At 35.5% G+C, this 22,303-nt stretch overlaps 1 protein-coding gene across 4 annotated transcripts in view; it reads right to left on the bottom strand.

The window, feature by feature from the left end:
* Nucleotides 1-7,076: 7,076 nt before the first annotated feature.
* Nucleotides 7,077-22,303, bottom strand: part of mmd (monocyte to macrophage differentiation-associated) — a 34,722-nt gene continuing 19,495 nt past the window's right edge. For 3 of the 4 annotated variants that reach the window (XM_088599645.1, XM_088599647.1, XM_088599646.1), the window contains exons 2-7: nt 17,693-17,774; nt 16,538-16,698; nt 16,318-16,392; nt 14,208-14,309; nt 11,836-11,905; nt 7,077-10,192 (exon numbers count right to left, since the gene is read on the bottom strand). In XM_088599645.1, coding sequence (XP_088455771.1) covers nt 9,989-10,192; nt 11,836-11,905; nt 14,208-14,309; nt 16,318-16,392; nt 16,538-16,698; nt 17,693-17,774 — 694 coding nt within the window. In that variant the 3' untranslated portion in view covers nt 7,077-9,988. Of the gene's footprint in view, nt 10,193-11,835; nt 11,906-14,207; nt 14,310-16,317; nt 16,393-16,537; nt 16,699-17,692; nt 17,775-18,234; nt 18,301-22,303 lie in introns of those variants that run through there. The other variant, XM_088599648.1, reaches the window with a different exon arrangement.

A 22,303-nucleotide genomic window follows, 5' to 3' on the forward strand; every position in this document is an offset into this window, starting at 1 on the left:
TTATTATTTAAATGCTTAAACATATAATATATTATATTACATATAATGTCAAATATTATAATTACATGAACTTTCCCCATGATAAAAAATATTAATGGATACCTCTAATGGAATAATCTACTAACAGAGTAACTAGTTTTTGTGTTTATTTCCAAGTACATACATTTGGATAGTAATGAAGTAAGAATGCTGTATACATTTATTTACAAGGAACTAAGATTTATATTATAGTGTATATTTATATTGGTAAGTATGTCATAATACCCGAAGAAGGCTCAACAGCTGAAACATGTTTTTCTTCTTTTTTCAGCATGGAATAAACATTTACTTGTTCCTTTGCATGCTAACACAGCTACCTGCTTGAACTTTGTTATAATATCTGCATCTTTCACATAATATAATAACAAGATGTCGTTCTCACAGTGCAAAATGCAATATAAAGAGTACAGCAAAAATAAGGCAATAACATTAAATACATATCATTGGATCACAGTAATCATATACTGCAAAATGAAAGAAAAATCACATAAAGCAATAGCCCAAGTAGCACCTCAGAGGTGCCTCTGAGGCCTCATTTTCATTCCAAACATCTGTAACATCTGGCCAGTGCAATAAAATTCAAGACTTTCAAGCCTTCTGGTTCATACATTTAGTCACCTATCCAAAAAACAGTAATTTCCATTGCAAATGTGGACTGTGCTTCAGCAATCTCTGAAAATGTACTTTGGACTGCTAGATTCTGTATAAGGAAAGGATGGCAATACAGGATGGCTGTGTTCTTCTATGTTGTAATTTAACAATGCTGTATGCTATTAAGCTACTACCAAATAGTATTCAGCTCACGTTTTGTCAGGGATGTGTAACAGGTGTTTTGTTTTCAAAGTTAAGTCAAGTCTCTCTGTATGACACATTTTAAATCCATGATCTAAATGCCCTTACCAGATCTACAGTACCACAATGCAAGAATTTGGGAACACAAGTGAAAATTAAGTTTAGGAGCCTTCAGGTCAGAAGAAGATACATATTGTACACAGTCTGCCTGCAACTAAACCTCATTATAAACTCCATTAAGGTTTAAATTTTAAGTTGGAATTTTTATTTTAAATGATTGCGGTTTTTAAATTTGTTAATGTAGTTAGCTTCATTTTTAGCTTTTGTTTAAAAAGATAAGAAGTATTGAAATGTTTAGTCTTTTGTTTAAAAAATATAAACTTTTTAAAACTATCATTAGTAGCGTATAAAATATTGAGGTGAACGATTCTTGGTATTCCTGGCACAAGAAAAGTCTGGCGCAAATGAATTTGGACCTGCGTTTAGGACAACGGTTTTATTCCAGACTCAATTTGAATCAGAACGCAAAGAACTGGCCTATATGAAAACTGAAAAAGGTATTTACCTTCTTGTTTGCTTCGTTTATGTTTCAAATGAGACATTTGTGTCTGTTTTAGTTTTCATTTATACACTTTTATTCGTTTGAAATTTTCAGGTTTTTAGAAAGAGCATCCGTTATAAACAGTTATAAATTTGTATGTTCTGTAGGACTTTGTTGTGTAATATATAATATGTTAATATACGACAAGAAATGTAATGCAATGGGAGTTATCAGGGGGCAGATTCAGTATTTTCAGTAAATATTTTAATTGTGTTTCAATAGTGTTAGCGGCAAGCTGTTATCAGTGTCATTACCAGGGGGCGCTCGGAGATCGCTAGCAAAGCTTCGACTTCTATGTCAGAAACTAGATTGATGTTTACATATTGAGACTGCGTAGTAAAATGAATTAATACATTACTGCTGGTAAAACATATGTACTGGATTTGTATGCATTTAATCTTACTTCTAACTAACTTAATCACAACCAACAGCAAACTGCAAAAATAGGTAAGAAAGAAAGATAATTGTAAACTACTTTCAGTAGAGAAGTAGTATAAAATTTGAAATAACATAAAATTATTTTCCAAACACAAGACCAAGATCATTCCGATTTAATATATATATATAAGGGCAAGAGCAACGCTATTTTTATATTTCGGGGTTAGAAAGAATCAGCATTGATGAGGCATTTCAAATCACAATAAAAGTAAAATGTACACAGTAACTTGTAAAACTTAGTTTTGTTGTCATAAAATAGACACCATTTCCAGCTGTGTTCAGCAAAATATTCCTGCGATTTAGAACGAGGCAACAAACTGACTGAAGTGGCCTTATTATATTGTAAACAAGCAGGCTTGTGAATACATCTTGCCAAAATGAATACATTTCGCCGATGAATGTAACTTGTTAACTGTGCATGCATATCGAGTTGGAAACTTTCTGCAGTGAAATATCTGCTGCACAACCTGTACTTAATTCGCTCGTACATGGCATTACATTGGTCATTAGATTGACTAGCGAGCAGGAAGGGCCGCCACATAGCACAGTTCAGAGGAACTCCCGTTCTCACCTGTGACGAGACCAGGGGTTTGGGTCAACATGGCGACTCACAGTTCACGATTTTGCGCTCAATTCAAAATTTGTTATTTTTTTCAGTATCATCAATGAATTAATTTTGAGAAACTGGGACTGCAGTTTCCCTTTAGCACCTAAAAGATTAACATGATTTAGATGTTGCAAAGATAATAGATCAAAATACACTCCAAAATGCATTCGCATTTATTTGGGTTGTTCAACAGGTTATTTAAATGTCTTGAAACCACTGCAATCCACCCTCCCTACCACTATGGAGACACTCCTAAATTGAGATGGAGCACATTCTGCTCCTTGTTTACATGCAATGTGTGTGAAGGTTCAGGCTCTCCTGTAGGCCTTTTTTTAGACAACATTTTTACTGTCAGTATCTGTACACATAATGAGATAGAAAGGCTGTCTTAATTTTCATTATTGACATAATCTCAAGGTAACACCCTGACACATGGGATAAATAATTGATAGGTGTTATAAACCAAAGGGCACTGTGGTCTTTGAATGTTCCATTTAATATATCTTCTGCTTAAACAGGACCTGTTATATTTTAAAGCAGCTGTGCTTGTCAAAGCACTTCCTGTTCTGTGTTTTATGGTATATGCTGGGAAAACTGCAAAAATCTACGTACGCAGGAAATGTGAATTTAGTCATTACCTACAAAAATATTACCTTTTTTTTTAGCTTTTCTGTGTTTTGCTTGTAGATAATTTTATTGGCCATGTATAGTTTCAAACAATTTTAATAGTTTCTGTTTTGATCTCTCACCATAAAATTTGCAGCCTTCTTTCATCAGCTTAACAGTGAACACGACACCTTGTTTTTTTAGAAATGTCTTCCTGTAAGGAGTTTTGCAGCATTTATCAAAAGTTGGTTACATAAACCCATTTTATTCACATGAGGGAGCAGAATGTCATTTCTGTTAATCCCCATTCCTTTTCCCTGCCTCATCAGACATTAATAGCAGAAATGCCACATGAATTAAAGACCAAGCCCTTCTTTCATCCTGTCTCTCACAGGCTTGAACTTCCTTTCTGTGTGTTACAAAAGCTAGACAGGGCATTGAGTGACACACAGAGCAAAAATAATGTCAAAGGAAAACTCCTTTTGAAAGGACAAAACCCCAAAACGTAACAGAAATAGACAAGAAATTGCTTTTCACCACTTCTTCAGTTATGAGCCTTGACATTTTTAAAAGGATAGATGTGTTACATGGTAATTCACTAAGCCATTATTTGTAATTTATAATTGGTAATAATAATTCTATGCATGCATACAATACCTTTCATCCCAAAGAATTTCAAAACCTTTACATATAGGAGGGACTGAATTTAATGTACCATTATTCTCCACTACATGGTACAGTAGATCCGATAGAGAAGTGAGCAAGTATGTCCCACATTAAAATAATGGGGAAATTTAATAGGTCAGTTTGAACAAGCTCAAAGTGGAATTTAACCAGGACACTATACCCTTATGAACAGTGACATGGACTATTTAATGGCCAAGTAGCCAGGACCTTGGTTTAACATCTTAATCAAAGGACAGTGCCTCTTACAGCACAGTCACCGTTCTGAGGTATTCGTTCTGAAATCTTGAATTCTGGTGTGGAAGTTAACCTCATATCTATCTACATGGCTTAAAAAGCAATAAGCATAACATTACATTTTAAGTATAAGACAAAAAAAAAGGTAAATTTTGAGTTATATATATATATGCAAGGGCCAGCATGGTGGAGCAGTGGATAGCATTATTGCCTGGCAATGCCGGGACCCTGGGTTCAGTTCCAGACCTGGGGTGCTATCTGTGTGGAGTCTGGATGTTCCCCCCGTGTTCGCATGTGTTTCACTGGGTTTCTTCCCTCAGTCCAAAGACATACAGGTATACAGGTTAATTGGCTTGTGGGAAAACAGTCCCTGGTATGTGTGACATGCTTAGGACTGGCACGCTACTCAGTGTGTGTATCCTACCTTGTGCCTGTTTGCCGGAATAGACTATGGCACCCCCAAAAACCTGAATTGGATGAAGTGGTTAGAAAATGGATGGTCATTCAATAAAACTAATGCTATTGGTTAATAGGTTTCCTTTTCAAAATTAGCTCCCATGAAGACGTCCTGCAACAAATTCCCATACTGTATATCTGTGAATATCAGTGATATCTGTGAATGTGTGGATCAGGAACCATATGGCAGTCTCTGGATGGTGATAACCATGAGTGCTTCACATTTAACAAAATCCTTGATCACGCTGTAATACAAAAAATAGGTCTTAAATGCTAATGATTATTCTGCCATATACTAATAGGTGTAGTCAGAAGTGTTAATTTTAATCCAGTACACTGTATGTATTGACTGGATTAAAGTAAAATAGTTTAAAACTCAATTTATAGAATTGAGTTTGACATTTTTAAAAGGCATTTGACATTTTAAAAATTTATAGAATTGAGTCCTAAAATATATGGTCTTGAGAATGGGCAGTTTATCCATGCACAGTGTGAAACCAGTAAAGTGAGCTGAAAAGATTATTTGCTATAGGAAGCCTTAAAGTAGTACTAGCTGTTTCCATTTCAAAGGATTACACTCTTAAAAATAAAGCAAAGGAAAGGCAATTGTTCTCCAGTTCTGATGTTTCAATATGTAAAAATCATAAACCAAAGAAACCATTTAGGGTGCAATGCCCCAAATAATATAGTGTATTATCTTAGTGTATTATCTTCTAAATGTATCATGCTAAAGAGAGGTAAGTTGAGCAGTTATACAGCAATTTCTGAAAAATAGAAACAAGAATGTTTTAAATATCCAGGATCAATATTACATTTTATTCTATTTTTAAACAGGAAATGCTCAGCATGTTGCCTAAAAACACAATAGCAGCCATTGACTGGTCTCACACACAGATCTCACATTCTCCATTTAAAAGAACCAATGCTGTAACGGATTAAAAACAAGTTATTTTGAGGTTATTTATGAAGCTGATGTACACTGTACATTATCACATTGTTACTCATTCTCAGGATTCATACCTCAAAAGAATATAATCAATGTAAACTAGCATTTGAGCAAATTTCAAATGAAATTGAATCCCAGAGTATTTTAAGGGAGACACTACACCGGGATGAAAGATGTGTATACAATGCAATGTTACATGTTAATATGGAACTGAAACAAAGCAAAATTAATTCCCTATTGTTCTGTGTAGGAAGCTAAACTCAAGTTTCAATCCTATTCACAGATAATTTTTCCTCCGCCTATTTCCTACAGAAACAATAGCAGGTAAGAAAAAAAAGGCTGTCATAAAGCATGACTTCTTACGTTTGATCAACAGTGTAGTTATCAAACTAAGATATACAGTAAGCCAAAACCTTCCTATAACAGAATTTTGCTGTCAAAGCTTTTTTTTTTACCATATTTTCTTCAATTTATTTCTGCCCCAGATGAATTAGCCATTTTATATATCCGTTTTTAAATTTGAACCTGTCATCCACAATATTTCAGATATCATTCAAGTCTAGGCACTTTAATGCCTAGGGAAGAAACTTCATCTCATTCCATCTCTTTCACCTTAATTGCTTGTGGATTATGACATGTTCCATAGTGATGATCATCAATAGAAGTGTGAAATGAGGAAGGTTACACCCGAGTCCAAGAAACATACCTACCACAATTCCAGATTTATGTTTTGCAGGAAGTTTACTGCAGGAAGACAGTACCACATACCACACCCTCAAAAACAATTTCTCCTAAAAGAAATTGATTGGACAATGGCTACAGTACGTCCATATACACCAAAGAGTCCCAATGCAGTTCAAATGCTGTTGAACATGTCTGGGAACAAGAAAAATACACTGCAGAAACATTCACCTTTGATACACAATACACAATAAAGGGGAAATGCAGTCCTAATTTCTCAGACCAATTATTCATATTATAATTAATATTAAAACTCAGTAACAAAATAAAGTGACAGTATCGGACAATTTTCCAAATTCAGAATTAAGCATAAATTTGTGAACTTTGCTTAAAAAGTCGCTATGTTTTTGCAAACCAATGGTCTCGCCACGGGCGAGAGCCAGAGATCACAAGAATTGTGACTTAAACTCATCTGCTCACTAGTCACTGTAATGACTAATGTGATGCTATTACAGTGATTGCAGCGATGTGTGAGTGAATAAGTACCAGTTTTGCAGCAGGTATTTCAGGGTAGATATGGTCCAACGTGATCTGCATTCAGAATAAACAAGTAGTTTTTGTCGGCAAAACTGTCTCAAGGTCGTGAGCAATATTTCTATTGAATTAAAAGATGGATTAACAAGCCTGCTTGTTCACAATGTAATAGGGCTTTTTCATGACACTGGAAGTTTTGTTGCCTCATTCTGAATCACAGACAATCACAGCAATATGGAGCTGCGCATACCTGGAAATTTCATTTATTTTGTGATGTAAATTGGAGATTTTACATGTTACTGTGTACATGTGACATTGTGGCTTGAAATGCACTCATCAATGCTGATTTTTTCTAACCCCCCCAAAAATAGCATTCCCCTTTTAAGTACACCCACAACATTAGCACATCTACTGACAAAATCTATTGCATTGTGCAATGCAAAAGGCTGACAAACTTAATTTTTATTTTTTTATTAATTCACACACACATTAGAAATTGAACAAAAGTAACTTTTGACAAACTGGTACCGTGCATGGTGTTCTATATACACAGCACTGGTGTTCACAGAAGAGTTTCAAAGACAAAACATTATGCAGTATTAAAAAACAGGTAAAGGTACAGTACAGTATGTGCCACAGATGAAATATTCAACATATTAGTTAAGAGATCAGTTAATCCCAGAATAACCACAATTAATGGACAAGGAAGGTTGAATCAACCTCTGATATCACTGCAAGACTAGGGCAAAATTATACTAAACACTTTCACTAGAGACAAAAAAAAACTGTCTAGCAAATTAATACATTTACTATAATATTACTCATTCTGAATTGGTACAGTACAGTGGTTTCCCTCTTTTGACCTTTCCCCCATAAGAAAAAAAGTTTAATACAGAAAATATAATGAAGCAGTACATAAAATGGGTTTTCATGTTAATATTATGTAAGGTGAATTATCATGTACAAATGGTTTCAAAGCAGGCATTGAATGATGTCCATAATATTGCAGAAAAATTGGCAAATAATCCTCTTCTGACGTGAGAAACGCATAAAATTCACTAAATGTGCATGCACGATTTCAGTCATATGCAATGTGACATACATTTCTTAGATCACACAAGAGGATTTGGTTTAAAAAAATCTCTTAACTGCTGGCATGTAGAGTATGGCAAGTTGCATCATTCACACAAAGCCCAAGTGTACATTATTTTTGAAATTTCATCAGCCATCACAAATGAACACATGGGATGTGAGGGTTTTTACAACAGTTTAAAGGCAACCAAATGAACAGATTCCCCTTAGCTGCACAGCTTATGCACCATTGTGATTTTTGTGCAAAGTGCTATTTTTTAATGCGATAACTTCCATTTGAAGGTGTTTTTTTCAGGTATAACTGTGGCCAGCTGGCACCCATAACATCTGCATTACAGAATGGCTTTGAATTGAGTCATCACTTCCTCATTATCTCTTCCCCTTAGAAATCTATTTGATCAGCAGAACTCTAGTGCACAACACTTTGAAGACCACATGAAAGAGTTTTAGTTTTAGCCGGGATCAATGGACACTATTTTTTTTCATGAGACACAATCACTCAATTATCTATTAATTTCAGAATAATTACTCTGAAGTGCACTCAGGGCAGATTCTGTCCAAAGAGTACCACTACTTTCATAATATTAGCATGCTATAGACAAGCTGGTTCAAAGATCTGTGCGATTCTAAATTAAGTTAGCAAAATCCTGATAAAGGGGGTATTACAGTGAGTGGCAGAGTGAATTTCCCAAAATAAAGGCACAAGCCATCTGTAACCTCTGCAATTCTTTACCTGTGTAACCGACTGAGTATTTGACTTGCACATTCTCCTGTGAAAAACGCAGGAGCTGTTTTCTAATGATGTACGGATGCAAATTTTTCATTTTCAGTGGTTAAATTCAGATGACTAAACAAGACAATGGGTTTTAATATCATAGATGTATAATACAGGGACCCGCATTATAGATCCCTTTTCAGAGTCATTTTCTTCATGATTTCAGTCAACATTAATTGTTCAGTGTTTCAAATATTGCAATACCTCATTAACTCATTAGGAAGTATCAGTGTTAATCAGAGTTCATCTTTAGTTATACTGAAGTAGATATAGCTTGAAGCAGAGATGAACATTTGAACAATACATAACTGCTGATAAATGCAATTGCATTATCATTTTCAAATACCATAGTTCCTTTACATGGATTTCATGATTCTTAACTGCACCTGAATTCTCAACACTAAAACAAATGACAGTGAACGTAAGTAATTGTTTGCAGACCTGAATGAAAATGATCCCGATTCAGTTTTCAAGGCTCATGTTTTGGTTTAAGGTTCAGGTTCATGTATTGATTTTCTTGGGTTTTAGATGTCAGGCTATTTCCATAATGCAAACAAATGAAATTTCTATTTCAAATAACATGATAAGGCTCAATAAATACAAGCTGGCAACAGTTAAGAGAAGAGCCTCTCAGAAATATGAACCTATGAAACTCTTCCACTTCTTTTCAAAGAATACTGATTAGACTACAAGATTTGCAGTTGTTCAGTTTTGTGACTCACTTGAGCATTATGGAATCGCATCCCAAAAAATTCCATTTGAATATTAAGTTAATCAAAAACTTGGTGTACCGATTGAACACATTCAATTTTGAATATTTAAATAAAAAATGGAAGAACGTTGTTTTATCCAGGGAAATATCTGGATCAATACTGGTAATGTACAATAATAATTTACTTTGTTAAAATACAGATAAAAATTGGTTCCAAAATGTGAGCAAAAATGTAAAAGATCTAACAGAATTACTACAACTGAGGTATGAAACTATTTGTACAATATATGGAATGTATCCCACTCCTTATTTGGCTACATTTTTTCATAAAAGATTGAGGTCAGTCATTCAGCATTTTCTTGAAAAATGTTTTCCTTTTAACTTAAGCCTCTTTTGAGGGGAACAAAGTTGTACGTTTTCATTTTAAGGAATGCAAACAAACTTTTTTTTTAACCAAAAATCGCAGAATAATACCAATGGTCATCTAATTTGACTTTTACCTCTTTACACTTCAGACATAAGTTGTACTAAAAAAGAATGAAAAGTTATTGAAGCTTGAGCTGTGGTAAGTCATCCCAGAAACAGCTTATGCACTGTAATCTTGTGGTTATAAAACAGTAAACAACACACTGTTATATTCGTAAACGTTTGGCTGTTGGTTTTGCCTCTTGGGCGTTAAAAAACATTTCCAAGTCTCATTTTGTTATGTGCAAGAACACTGGAACCTTTTTGAAATACAAAAAAATGTTCAGAGAAGTCTAGTGCAATGCCAGTGTGGGTCTTGTTTTTCATACATCTCTGATAAGCTCAGTGACAGGACTTCTGTACAGGTATTTCCAAATGGCGTAGTAATGTACCGCCGCAGCCAGGGCAACAAAGATGTGCCAGATAGCATGGGCAAAAGGAATAATGCCGTCACTCTTGAAAAAGATCACACCAAGACAGTAGATAAGCCCTCCCCATGCTAATTCATGCAGTCCCTCGGTGTTATTCTGATAAAAAGAAAAGGGGGAAAAAAAACAAAGTTTATATCTCACACATAATTGAGAAGACTTTTTTATGTGAAAAAACATTGCAAACAAAGTACATTAAATACTATGCTCAATTCCTCTATTTTCTTTACAATATTTAAAGCTTTAAAAATAACACAGGTAAGGGATTAGGTAAAAGGGGGATTCTGTACTAGGTCTGAAAGGCTTATCTAACCAATCGTGAAGAAGATTTTAAATCAATATTTTTCTTTTTTACAAGAAACCAATCTTCTATCATTTTTGACAACAGAAAGGTTTAGCTCTAGGAGCCAGTGATTCACCCACTATCTTTGTTAATGCTCATCAGAGTTTTTTATAGTACAACAAAACTGAAAAATGTTTAGAAATGATATGCTAAGTGTTTGAGTTTGGACCTATTATTTGTTTTCTCTAAACAGAGTCAACTTAATCATTTTAAAAGAAAATATATTATGACATGCAAGTGGTTTCTGAACTGGCTCTAGGTCATGAAAGTTGACAGCATTAAACTGTCATATCTTTGTAATAATGGAATACAATTAAATGAATTAGAAAGCCAAATATAAGGGAGACAACATTAATAATAACCCTGTATTTGTGCATAGATGCTTGTATTGTAGTGTTGCAAAACACAGAGAAAATTAACACTATCCTTATAATGACTAATTATCACAGTATTTAAATAAGTGATGTTATTTGTAAAAAAGTTTTTTAAAAGTTAAGTTTTAGTAAAAGTAATTTAGAAATGAGGAACTGGCAAGAAACATTTATGTGTTACTAATGCAGGTTTAGAAAGAATCGGCCATTTAGCGTGTGATGATTGCCTTCCAGTGTTTCTGACAGTACATGATTTTTCTAAAGACTTCTTTGAAGAGCAGATCAGTACCACTCTTTTTACTGAACTTTCATTTTGGAATGAAATAATAAGGCAAAAAAACATACTGCATCGCCTTCTTTTATATTACTTAGGATCTTCCAGTACAGTAAGACTTCAACTCATCCCTAAAACCATAAGTATAAGTGACCAAGAATGCAACACAGAAGAAGTCGTCTCTCAGACATTACACAAACTGCTGAAACAAAGTAGATTTTGTTTAGGACTTTTTAATTCTGAGAAGGCATTCTATCACAAGAAAGCTCAGTATGTCTATCTGAATTTATTTCTGTACCTTTTCCTTTTATTTGTTGACTAAGCTTTTAAATAAAGTGCTGAAATGTTGCTCAAGCCTAGAGTCAAAAGCTGCAGATATATTCAGATGTCATAATTCAGTTCAGGCTGATGTTATTTCCAGTTACAGTTTCCTCTTACAATGTGCTGCCAGTCACAGCACTGGCTCCGGATTGCACACTAAATGAAATAGCAGATGAGTAAAGCTGGAATTGGAATTTTGCACCGTCAGCAATCGGACAGAATTACTTTTAAAAGGCAATGGAACTTTTTACTCATTTTCAATATAATGGGCTGCCAAAAAACATGAATAACAGAATATTATTTTAGGAACAATTCATTACGTATCAACATAATGCAGTGGTTTGGTAAAAAGTACTATAATTTTTTTACCTCATTTGTAATGACAGAGAAAGCTATTGAGAATTTGAGAAGAAAAATCAAATGCATACAGTACCATTGATGTCACAACCAATGCAGGAAAAAAACCCATTGTTAGATAGAAGATGAGCTCAACAACTTTATACCTATAAAGAAAAGCACACTTTAAATATTTGAGCTGATTTGCTCAATTAACAAAAACATTTTCCAAAAAGACATGAAGAGCTGGGTTGAAGTTAGTTATCCATTTAAATGGACTGGCTCTTTCTAGCAAGGAGCTTTTGAACAGACCTTAATCATGCATCCTGGTTTAAGTAGAATCATTTTATGGAATGATGTGGAATCATTTTTTATATCCTGGCAAGGACATTGTTGAACACTCAAGCTGTTCTCTTTCAGAACAGGATTTAAAAGGAAGCAAATCAGTTACTGTATATGGACTGCTACCTTGAACTGTACAAAGTTAATCCAGTGGTTTACTGACACAGAGTGGGCTGGAATACACTACAGTATATGCGTTGCAGAGTAATGGACTATGGGGGATTATAAGTATAATAAAGACAAACCTTAACATTGGTTTGCATGTGTAAAATAAAGCATTAAGAGACAAGCTAAAGATTGCACACAGCAACAAAGTCTCTAGGACAGGGGGTTTTAACCTTTTTTGGCTAGGACCCAGATTACACTTGTGAACCCATGATTCAGTTTTTAATTAACTTCCTTTTAATTAAAGTTGTCTAGAAATGAAGTATATTATTGTTACTAAAATACAACTACTGCTTAGGAAATTGGGTAATTATAATATTAAAATACAATTAACAATTAGTTTATTTAGTTACACAATAGTTTTGCAAAAGCACAAATTAGAAAACAAAATGAAAACAGTTATCAATATATTAATGTGAACCTTTGCACAGGCTTTAAATGTTGTTCAAAGTGTGGTCGTGTGTTTGAAGGGCTGCATGTGAAGTCATGCCGTGGTTGCAAAACTTAGTCTGGTTCATTTCAAAGTTTAATTTTTATGATGGCAAGTGCTGAAAAACATGCTTCATACAAGTAGGTTGTAGAGAAGGGCAGTAAAACCTTCAGAGTCTCATTTTCCAGAATAGTCTTCCCCCCCACTTTGATCCAGAAAGCACTTAGTGATTGTGCTTGGTTTTAAAATTGTAGAGCAGTGCCTCTGTTTTTAATATCTCAATAAGCTGCGCTTGAAAGCCAGCAATGCTTGAAACGTTATTAGTCAAATCTTTGATGTCACTGTCAAACGGGCTGTGCGCTCAGCTGTATTTAGTCACATCCTCCAGGATTTAGCAGTCCCCCGAGGAATATCTGTTAATCTCGCATGTGTTTCACCCAGGAATGCTTGCGTACCAAGAGTTATACTTGATGTTTTGAATTAATTTATTGATCATTGTCCTTTATACGAATTAATTAGGGAGTGTGACATTTTTCTTAATGAAGATAGCAATTTCATGAAGATGTTAATCTGGTCCCTAAACAATTCTTTGTTAAAGAAAGTTACAAAACATTTTTGTGTCTTAGGTGTTTTCATTAATAATAATTTTGAAATCATTCAATGTTAAGCTGTAATAACACTTTTTTTTCTGTGGTGCTAGGATTTCTAAAAAATTCACTTATGTACAAGGAAACATCAATTTATTAAAGAGGATCACAGTGACGCATTTTTGGGTCATTCCCCATAGGCTATGAACCCCTGGCCTAAGTAAATTCTCTTACGATATCCTATAATTGCAACTTTCTAAACTTTTTTTAAGTTCTTAATCTATTAGCATTTAGGAACACTTTTATGGTTAAGGTCTAACATGAGTCATTTCATGAGTCTGTAACATCACTATTGGGTTAGTTTCATATTCAAGGGTGATGGGATTTACCCAGGCACCAATTCCTTCAGAAGCTGTCCCCAGAAATCTGAGATTACACAGGCAAAACAACAGCTTTCACTGCTCTGAAACAGTCTGTACTGGTTCCACCCCAGGTCAGATAACATGCAGAAACCACTGGACTTTTCAAAGTTGTATTACATATACACCAACATTCAAGAAGTTGAAGAATGTAAAACTATAGTGTTATAGTACCATACAGAAATGGCTAAGCAAATACCTTAAAACCAAGGTTTACATTGGTATAATAAACATTATGCAACATACTTAAAAAGTGATAAACATTGTAATATTTTTGTTCAAAACTAATTAGTTTCCAGTCATCGTTTACAATTATTTCCTTGAATCAGTATCATTTTTACTGACTTGTATATACTCCTTTTGTGGATTTCAGAAATACTTGCCTTAACCTACTTATAGAAAAAAAGAATAAAAAGAGATGGACATGAGATGCATGTAATGTGGAGTTTCTATTTCATGCATCTGAGTGCATTTATACTTACTTTTAATCTTACAGTATATGGTACAATAATATGGGTGGACTTACTTTTCATGGTAATTAAACACATATATGGTTCCTGCTGCTGCCATGAACCAGATAAACCAGCGCATGTGCGATGCTAAGGGTCCAAGCTCACGGAGATTCAACCTGAAAAAATAAATCACACATCTACTATAAGTACATGTGTCTGTGTGTGCAGTAGGCATCCTAATGCAGTTAAATTAATCAGCTATAAAGAGAAAAAAATCAACAGAATACTTAAAACCAACTGGCTTCACTCGAGAGCCAAAATGTTTAAAGCATGTGACAGACGTGTCACAACTACATACATGAGAAAACGTTCTTCCCCCAGTTCTGAGTGCCTGGTGTGATGGTTTGTATCTATCCATTTTCTAACCACTTCATCCAATTCAGTGTAGTGAGGGAGCTGGAGTCTTCCCTGGCAAGCAACAGGCACAAGGCAGGATACACCCTGGGAAGGAAGCCAGTCCACTGCAGGGCAGACTCAGAGGCATACACACCTAGGGCCAATTTTCCCAGAAACCAGTTACCCTGCAAGTATGTTTTTAGACTGTGGGAGGAAACCGAAGCACCCAGAGGAAGCACATGCGAACAGGAGAGAACATCCAAAATCCACGTGGGTCCAGAACTGAACCCAGAGCCCCAGTGCTGCAAGGCAGCAATGCTAACCACAGTGCCACTGTGCTGCCCCTAGTATCATATTTATGGTATTATATTTTAATGTAGTACAAAGGATATTAAGGATATCTACAGAATGTGGATTGCAGTATAGGCACTGAGCATTGTGATCACCTCTCAAGACAATAAAAAAGTAGATAAGTGAAGCTCTTGGTACAGTAGGCTGCATACACTAAACTTAAACCATTGTTTTAGTGAGAGTACAAGTAGGCAGAGACTGTGAATGACAATCGTATACAGTATAGTAATTAAATCACAAACGCACAGGGAGTGTCAATAAGCATTAAAATCAGTGTTGTATACAGGTCTGGCCATCTAATGCTGGCTTTTACCCCCTCCCCACCAATGAAAGCAGTATTGCAATATGACCAATTTTACACACCTTCTGTTGTGCTTTGGGCCTTCTGATTGACAGAAATGTACCAGATAAACGAAATCTGAAGACTGCCTTAAATTAAGAAAAGGGCCTGTATTTGTGGAAAGTATTTCCCTTTTGTGGTTTGTATTTTGATTAATTAATGCGGTACAGAGAGAAAGGCTTCCTCTGGTTAAACATCATTGCAGAGAGCAGTTTTGTTCTAAATAAGGTCTCTTATTGGCTTTATGTGTCCAATACTGAAAGAGTTGCATTTGGATGTGGTTAGGATCCAGAGAGACCTGGTGACTAAGTCTTGGTTCTGTAAAAGGATAAGCTTAGGTACTCACTTATTGTTCATTATTTATAAAGATGATGAGTTAATGAAGTTGTCATTCAACCACACTAAAGCTTTTAATGATTGACTACAGGAAGAAGCTATTTTATGAATTGTCTTGTTAGTCAAGCTGGTGTTGGGACCAGACTTCCATCTCTAATTTATTTAAATACACTGTATTTCTACTGGTGTCTGAGCTTGACTGCTTTGGATGAACAGCTTAATTTGTAACAATATTCCTCTGTGGAATAACAAGATCAAGAGTGATATAGACTGGAAAAATGGCAAAATATAAATGCTAGAAAAATATCTATGAAGAGCATTTTCTGGCAAACGCTTGAGTGGACTGTTCTGAGCACAGACTTTTCTTGAATTGGCTATGATGCTCTTGTTTTTTGGAGTCGATGCACCAACTCATCTGAGTGTACTTTTTTATTCCGAGTTCAATAGGAGATATTACTGTAAAAGAAATGCATTGTCTGGCAAGGAAAAGACCTTCTCAATTAACCATATTTGGAATGCTGAAAAGTTCATGCTAATTTCATGTACACACTGATAACATTACAGGATAAGTGAGTAAGACTGAAATGTAAAGGTATCTTAAAGAAAAATGACCATGGGATTCTAACCAGTTTTACATGTTAAATACTTTTTAAATTTGTATACCTCTGTTCACTTCGCAATCCTGACTCAAGGCGTACATTCACACTTGCATATCTAGAATATATACACACAGCAGTTTGAAATAAGTAAATTCGGCTCACCACGGTGTATAGGAGGCAGCAATGAAGAAATAGATCACCATTCTATCACACATGTGGAAACAGTGCTCCACGGCCCTGCAGCAAGAAAAACAATCATTAAATCAGTTCCTATTTCAACAAGGAAAGGCTTTTGTTCTGTCAAGCAGCTGAGCAGATGGGCAACGTCTTTGTGTTTTCCCCCCACGTTGTTGCACCAAGAAGATTCCAAGAGGTCTCTCACCTCATGTGGCTTTTCTTCCAGGAGATGATGTGAAAAACGGTGGACACCAGGAAAAGCGTGCAAAGTCCCATGCCATACACCCAGGCCGTGAGCCTTTCCCAGCGGTCGTCAGACAGACGGTACAGCAGGGCTGTGCCCACAAATGCAGGGACGATAAGGAACTGCAATGGAAAAGTGCAGTTTGAAGGTAACGTACAGCATATGCAGACACCCACTGTGGAAATGAGTACCCTTGCAGGTTCTATCACATGCACCCATTCCCATCCTGTGACAGCTAGCGTTTGACAGGAATGCTTTTATTATGTTCTTCTGCATTGTCCACCCATGGCTTATAGATGTACCATAAAGCCAAACAGAGCAGGATGTGTGCATAGACAGAAAAAAGAAAAACATTAAGAGTTATATTTATATAACTATTTTAAAGACATTCTAAATATAATTATTGTAACAGCATGAACAGCAAAGAAGGACTACTTAACCTGCAGCCTACAAATCTGCTTCATTGCAGAATTTACTTACTGTCATCTCCTTAACTGATAGCTATCAGTATGAATAATGTGACTAATTTGCTGGTGGTAATAAAAAGAACTCTAAGGGAGTGTCTGGAAGGGTTGAGTAGCTCCACACAGCCATATTCTAAGTACTATAGACCACATATCAAACCTCTTTCACAACAGAAGAAAATAAAACAATAACAAAACCACAAATATAGGTTTGTTGAACCTAACCCTTCGCTTTTACATGAATCCTTATTCAAAATTGCTTTGTTATCTGTTATACAATACTTTATCACTATATGATGTGCTTTTCTAGAATGTTCCCCAACATACACCAGGGTGTAACTGCACCAATACTGGGGACCTCTACAAACAATGTGGAAGATATTGACTAATACTGACATATGACTAATGTCAATTTATCCATAACAGTCATCTATTCCTTTCCCCATTAGCTAATCTGTCCTGGTTACTGCATGAAAATACTATACTGTTCCTGAAAAATCATTACAACAAAGTCACTAAAACTCTGACAATGACAAATTGAATCTTACTGTTAGACTCAAAATGTAACTTATTTGCTTACAATATTTCTAACACTGCTTCTTGTGGCATGTAATACTAAAATTAAAGCAAGGGTTTCGCGAAAAGCGCTTACCGCATGAGTATAGCAGTTAGCAGCATGTTCATAGCAAGTGGGCTGGTAACGGCAGTTAGCAGCAGCTCTGCTGTTCATGAATCTGAAAAACAGAGTCAAGTCAAGAGTCAGTCTTGAGATTCTCACATGCCATAGCTGTGAAGTGCCAAACACAGCAGTGTTCTCGGGGTTATAGAGGAAATAATTTTAGAACATAAGTAACTTATTGAGGTTTTACAACATTACAGATGTCATTTACTTTGTTTCTGTTTCCAAGAAGCAACCTAAGCAAACAACATAGCTCCTTGTAAGTCTCAACTGCATACATATATTTTGATTTTTATTGTCATATAAAGACAGCTTTATAGTTTACCTAAACACTTTTTGGGACTTTTGGAAATTTAATCACAGGAAAATGAGCATCTTGGAAATGTTTACTAAAGTTGAATCAACCCCCCTCTGTTTCATAAAAGGCAAGAGAAGCTTCAGATCTTAGCATGACAATTAAACCAAGATGTGGGCAGTCTGTTGGTTTTTGTGGTATAGGAATTCTCTTCACCTACCCTAACAAACACAATGAATATTCAATGATATCATGCAATACATCCCTACAATCCTCGGTTCTTCTGTCAGGGATGAATACCCCTGTAGGAGAGAAAATGTTCATTAAGAAGTACTATGCCCATACAGTACCATAAATTCCACTTCCACAACGTTAAGCTAAAAATCCCAAAAATAGGAATGAAGAGAAATTCACCCACAATAACAAAGCACAGCTTAGATTCAAGTGCAAATAGGCTATCCAGAGAAGCTTCTGGGAAAGCTTAATCATGAATTTCTGTAAAGCTTCCTCTTACCACAAGATCCTGTTCAGTAAACAGAAATGACGCATAGCTTAAGTGCACACTATCATATGAAAGGAGACTCTGCAGTACGCACGACAATCTTCAGTGTGCAACAGAACTGCCATTTAATGGTGCTCATCTAAGCAGAATACTAAGGCAGTCAAGAGGTTCTAATAGCTACCCAAGGCTGTATCTAGGGAAGACAGCCTACTTCAGAGCCATTTTTAGACATGGCAGTGAAGTTACTGTATAGCTATTTCTGCATTGCTTGGAAAAAAAAAAGAAGAAAAAAAAACAGTTTTTCCCCAAAGATTAACAAACAATGATGGCTCTTGTTTCCTGTGCAGCTGAGTCCAAATCCTAGAATACAAGATTCACCTCTGATTTAACTTAATCATCTTTGATGATATGGGGCACAGTTAGACAGGTCACTGTAAGACTACATTTTGGATTCCCTGCTCTCACGATTACTCACGAAAGGTCAAGGCTCTGATGACGCAGCCCTGGATTTCATGCATCTTTAATTCAATTTATAACGTCTGCACTCCTGTACATTTTCCACTGGGGCCAGCAGTACAATGCTTGTTACACTTAGCTACATTTTCAAGAAAGCGCTGTGAAATTTGGAAGTCGAATTAAACATTAAATTATTTAATATTTCAGCTTTGTAAAGGGGTATTCCACAGTATTGAATATGCCACAGAGGGGGACATCTGGGCACAGTCTGACAATCCTATTCAAAGAGCTAGCTTTGTATTTGAATACTGTGCGAGATAATGAAATTCCTGCCTACAGTATGTGTAATAATCAAAAACTCAGAAATACATTATTAAAACATACTCTTAAGGAGGGGAGGGAGGAAACCTTTTTTTTAAATCTATATTTTCAAAACATCTGAATTTAGAGAACAGACATAAGTCATTGTTTCACTAAAGTTATGCGTTCTGCATTTGTTATTTCTTTAATTCATACTAGTTTGTGCACAACTATCTGGTTGAATGTATAAATAATGGTAACCTCAGAGAATAATAACATTGTTGCCTATTATTACTAAAAACATTTGCAAAAAATATATCCATTATACATTAACCATCACCAATGAACACTGTCAAAGCTCCCTAGTCTGTCACACTTCAGGACTCTGCCACCAACATAAACACTAAACCTGAACCGAGGTTGTCATTCAAAACATTAACACCAGTGTTTTTTTGTTTTTAAATACCAATAGCTTTTTGTAAACATTTTCACTGTACTCGATCTGGGTCCAAGGCTATGAACCTCGTGACTGCACACAGGGTGGAGACTCAGGAATTGTAGGCAGACTCCTCTGTGCAGGGGGATCAGTGCTGATTGGAAGAAACACTTGCTTCCTTCTAGAGCCCAGAAGGTCGCAGGGTTCGCTGTGAAGCCATGCATGCATTCCAATACAATGAGCATTGTGCACTTGGTTTGATTTTTCATTTACCTATTGTGCTAAAGAAATTATTTTAGCTCAATACACAGTGCAAAAATCAAGTTAATGCTAAAAGCACAGTTTGACTGGAGATGTGTTTGGCAGACGCATCAAAAGCACACACAGCTTTTTGCCAGATTAAAATGCATATCTGGTCTAAATATGTTTTATAGGGACATCATGTGATGAAGCATTGACAATGAGTAAATTTCCTTTACACAGTTAATAAGTACGGTGGGCTCGGTTTTTAACTAAAGACTATTAATGTCTACATTAGCTGTACCTTTATTGAAAAAAAGGTATATAATGATGAATAAAATAAACCTCATGTGCTGTGACCTAGAGTAATTTTGCATTTGATCGTTTAGAAAAAGTGAAACAGAACTTTAGAGCACCGTTTATCTGCATGTCCTAAATGATCTACAGTACACTGTACAACCAATAATCACTAAGCATAGATGGATGTGTCCCATCTGTGACAGAATATGTTCTCAGTAACACATTTTACCACAATAGCTTTGTTTTCTAAAAAATGTAATGCAGCAATTCGATAATGAAAACAATGATGACACATTAGGAAAAAGAATACTATGTTTCTACATCATATGAAATATTCGCTACATTAAAATGTAGCATGCTAATGATCATAAATTAGGGAGATTCACTATTTAGTCATTTTATATAATGACAGGACAAATAAAAGCACATATTACTAAAGCACATTGTTAGTACTGTCCCCAGAGTGTATCTGGTTTATTTTACGGCATTTCATTCTCTTATCAAGTTAAAATAGATGTCCTGTCCATGATACAATACTGTTGAGTATATACAAAAAATATTTGTGTTCTAATAACAGCACTACTGATCTAAAAAAGTCTGCTTTTCTCAGTATTACTTAATTAAATGAATGGCACCCCAGCCAAACTGAAGAACTGCACTGTTCATAATCTTCAAATTTTCAGTCCTCTGCCTTGTTAATAACAAGCTAACTTGCTGTATAAGACATAGGACTAAGAAATTAAGATCATTAAAAATATACCATGAATATAACCATTTTTTAACTTAATTTACAGAGATCATTTGTTATTGCGTTTATTTATAACAGACCAATATTTTAGTATACTGTAAATGTGTTCAGGATGTTGACACTGTACCACTGAACTGGAATAAGAGGACGAATAAAGGCCCCACAAACACTCTAAAAGGAAACGTGCATTTTTTCAAACAGTATGTACCAGACCTCCGTGAGTGCACTACTTCATTGTGAAGGGGAAACTCTAGTACTAAAAACACTGCTGCACAAGAACATTAGTCCGAGATCCAGATTATTCAGGGATTTACACACCCATCGGTTACAGTAAGGACATAACACTTAAAAGGAAAAGGATAGAAAACTCCCTTTCACTTTGATAAACCTTTTTAGGAAATCTTTGATCTGATGTTTGCCCAAAATTTCAGGAAGTGTTTTGTTTTTGCCGACCAGTTGAGGATAACTGTGTGAAAGGGATTTATTTTGTTCACACAAAAGGGCGGCAGTTTAAAATGTTTCTATGTTAATAGGACTCTCCTGGCAAATTCCTGAAAACAATACTGTACAATATTGTCTTTTTAAAATGCAGAATGACTATAATTAATTGTTCTGTACAGCTCAGTAAACCTTAATGACACACAACACCCAATAAACTGCCATCACAGCTCTAACCTGTTGGTGTTTACAGTACAAATGCTGACTCTGAGCTTCTATAACCTGTCGTGCGATAAGGCCACAATGAAAGGGACACAGTAACAACAGGGCACTGAAGCCTTAGTTCATATTGACAATGCCATTGCGAAATACAATCAATGCTACACTACGATTTGAATAGAAGCTCATATGGACAATGCTATTGTGAAATACAATTAATGCTATGTTATGGCTTCAATAGAAGTTCCAGGATGGCATAGCTACATAGATCCCCTCCAGATTCACACACAGCAAGCCCCTTTTTATTACACATTAGGAACAATTCTTATGACCAATATTTTAATTTGAAAAAAAGAGAATGTGAGCCTTATAGGTTTGATAAAACAAATTTGGTTGCAGGATTTTTCCACAGTCAGTGTTGACTCTTCTATGACACAGATTATGTTTCCTGAACACCAGTTAGGATTACAGTTAGGGGATGAACAACCCATTTATGATTTCCTGTAGTCCTCAGTTATGTACAGAAAGTCTTCTATGTAAAGTAACCAATGAAACTCAGATCAGGGTCTGATGGGCTGAAAATGGTGCAGGAGGAATTGGGAACAACTGTCTCTTTATTTGGCAATGGATTCATGCTGCTAGTTACCATG

This window comes from Lepisosteus platostomus, chromosome 11 (assembly GCF_059453375.1).
Source record: "Lepisosteus platostomus isolate fLepPlt1 chromosome 11, fLepPlt1.hap1, whole genome shotgun sequence".
Taxonomy (NCBI): Eukaryota; Metazoa; Chordata; class Actinopteri; order Semionotiformes; family Lepisosteidae; genus Lepisosteus; species Lepisosteus platostomus.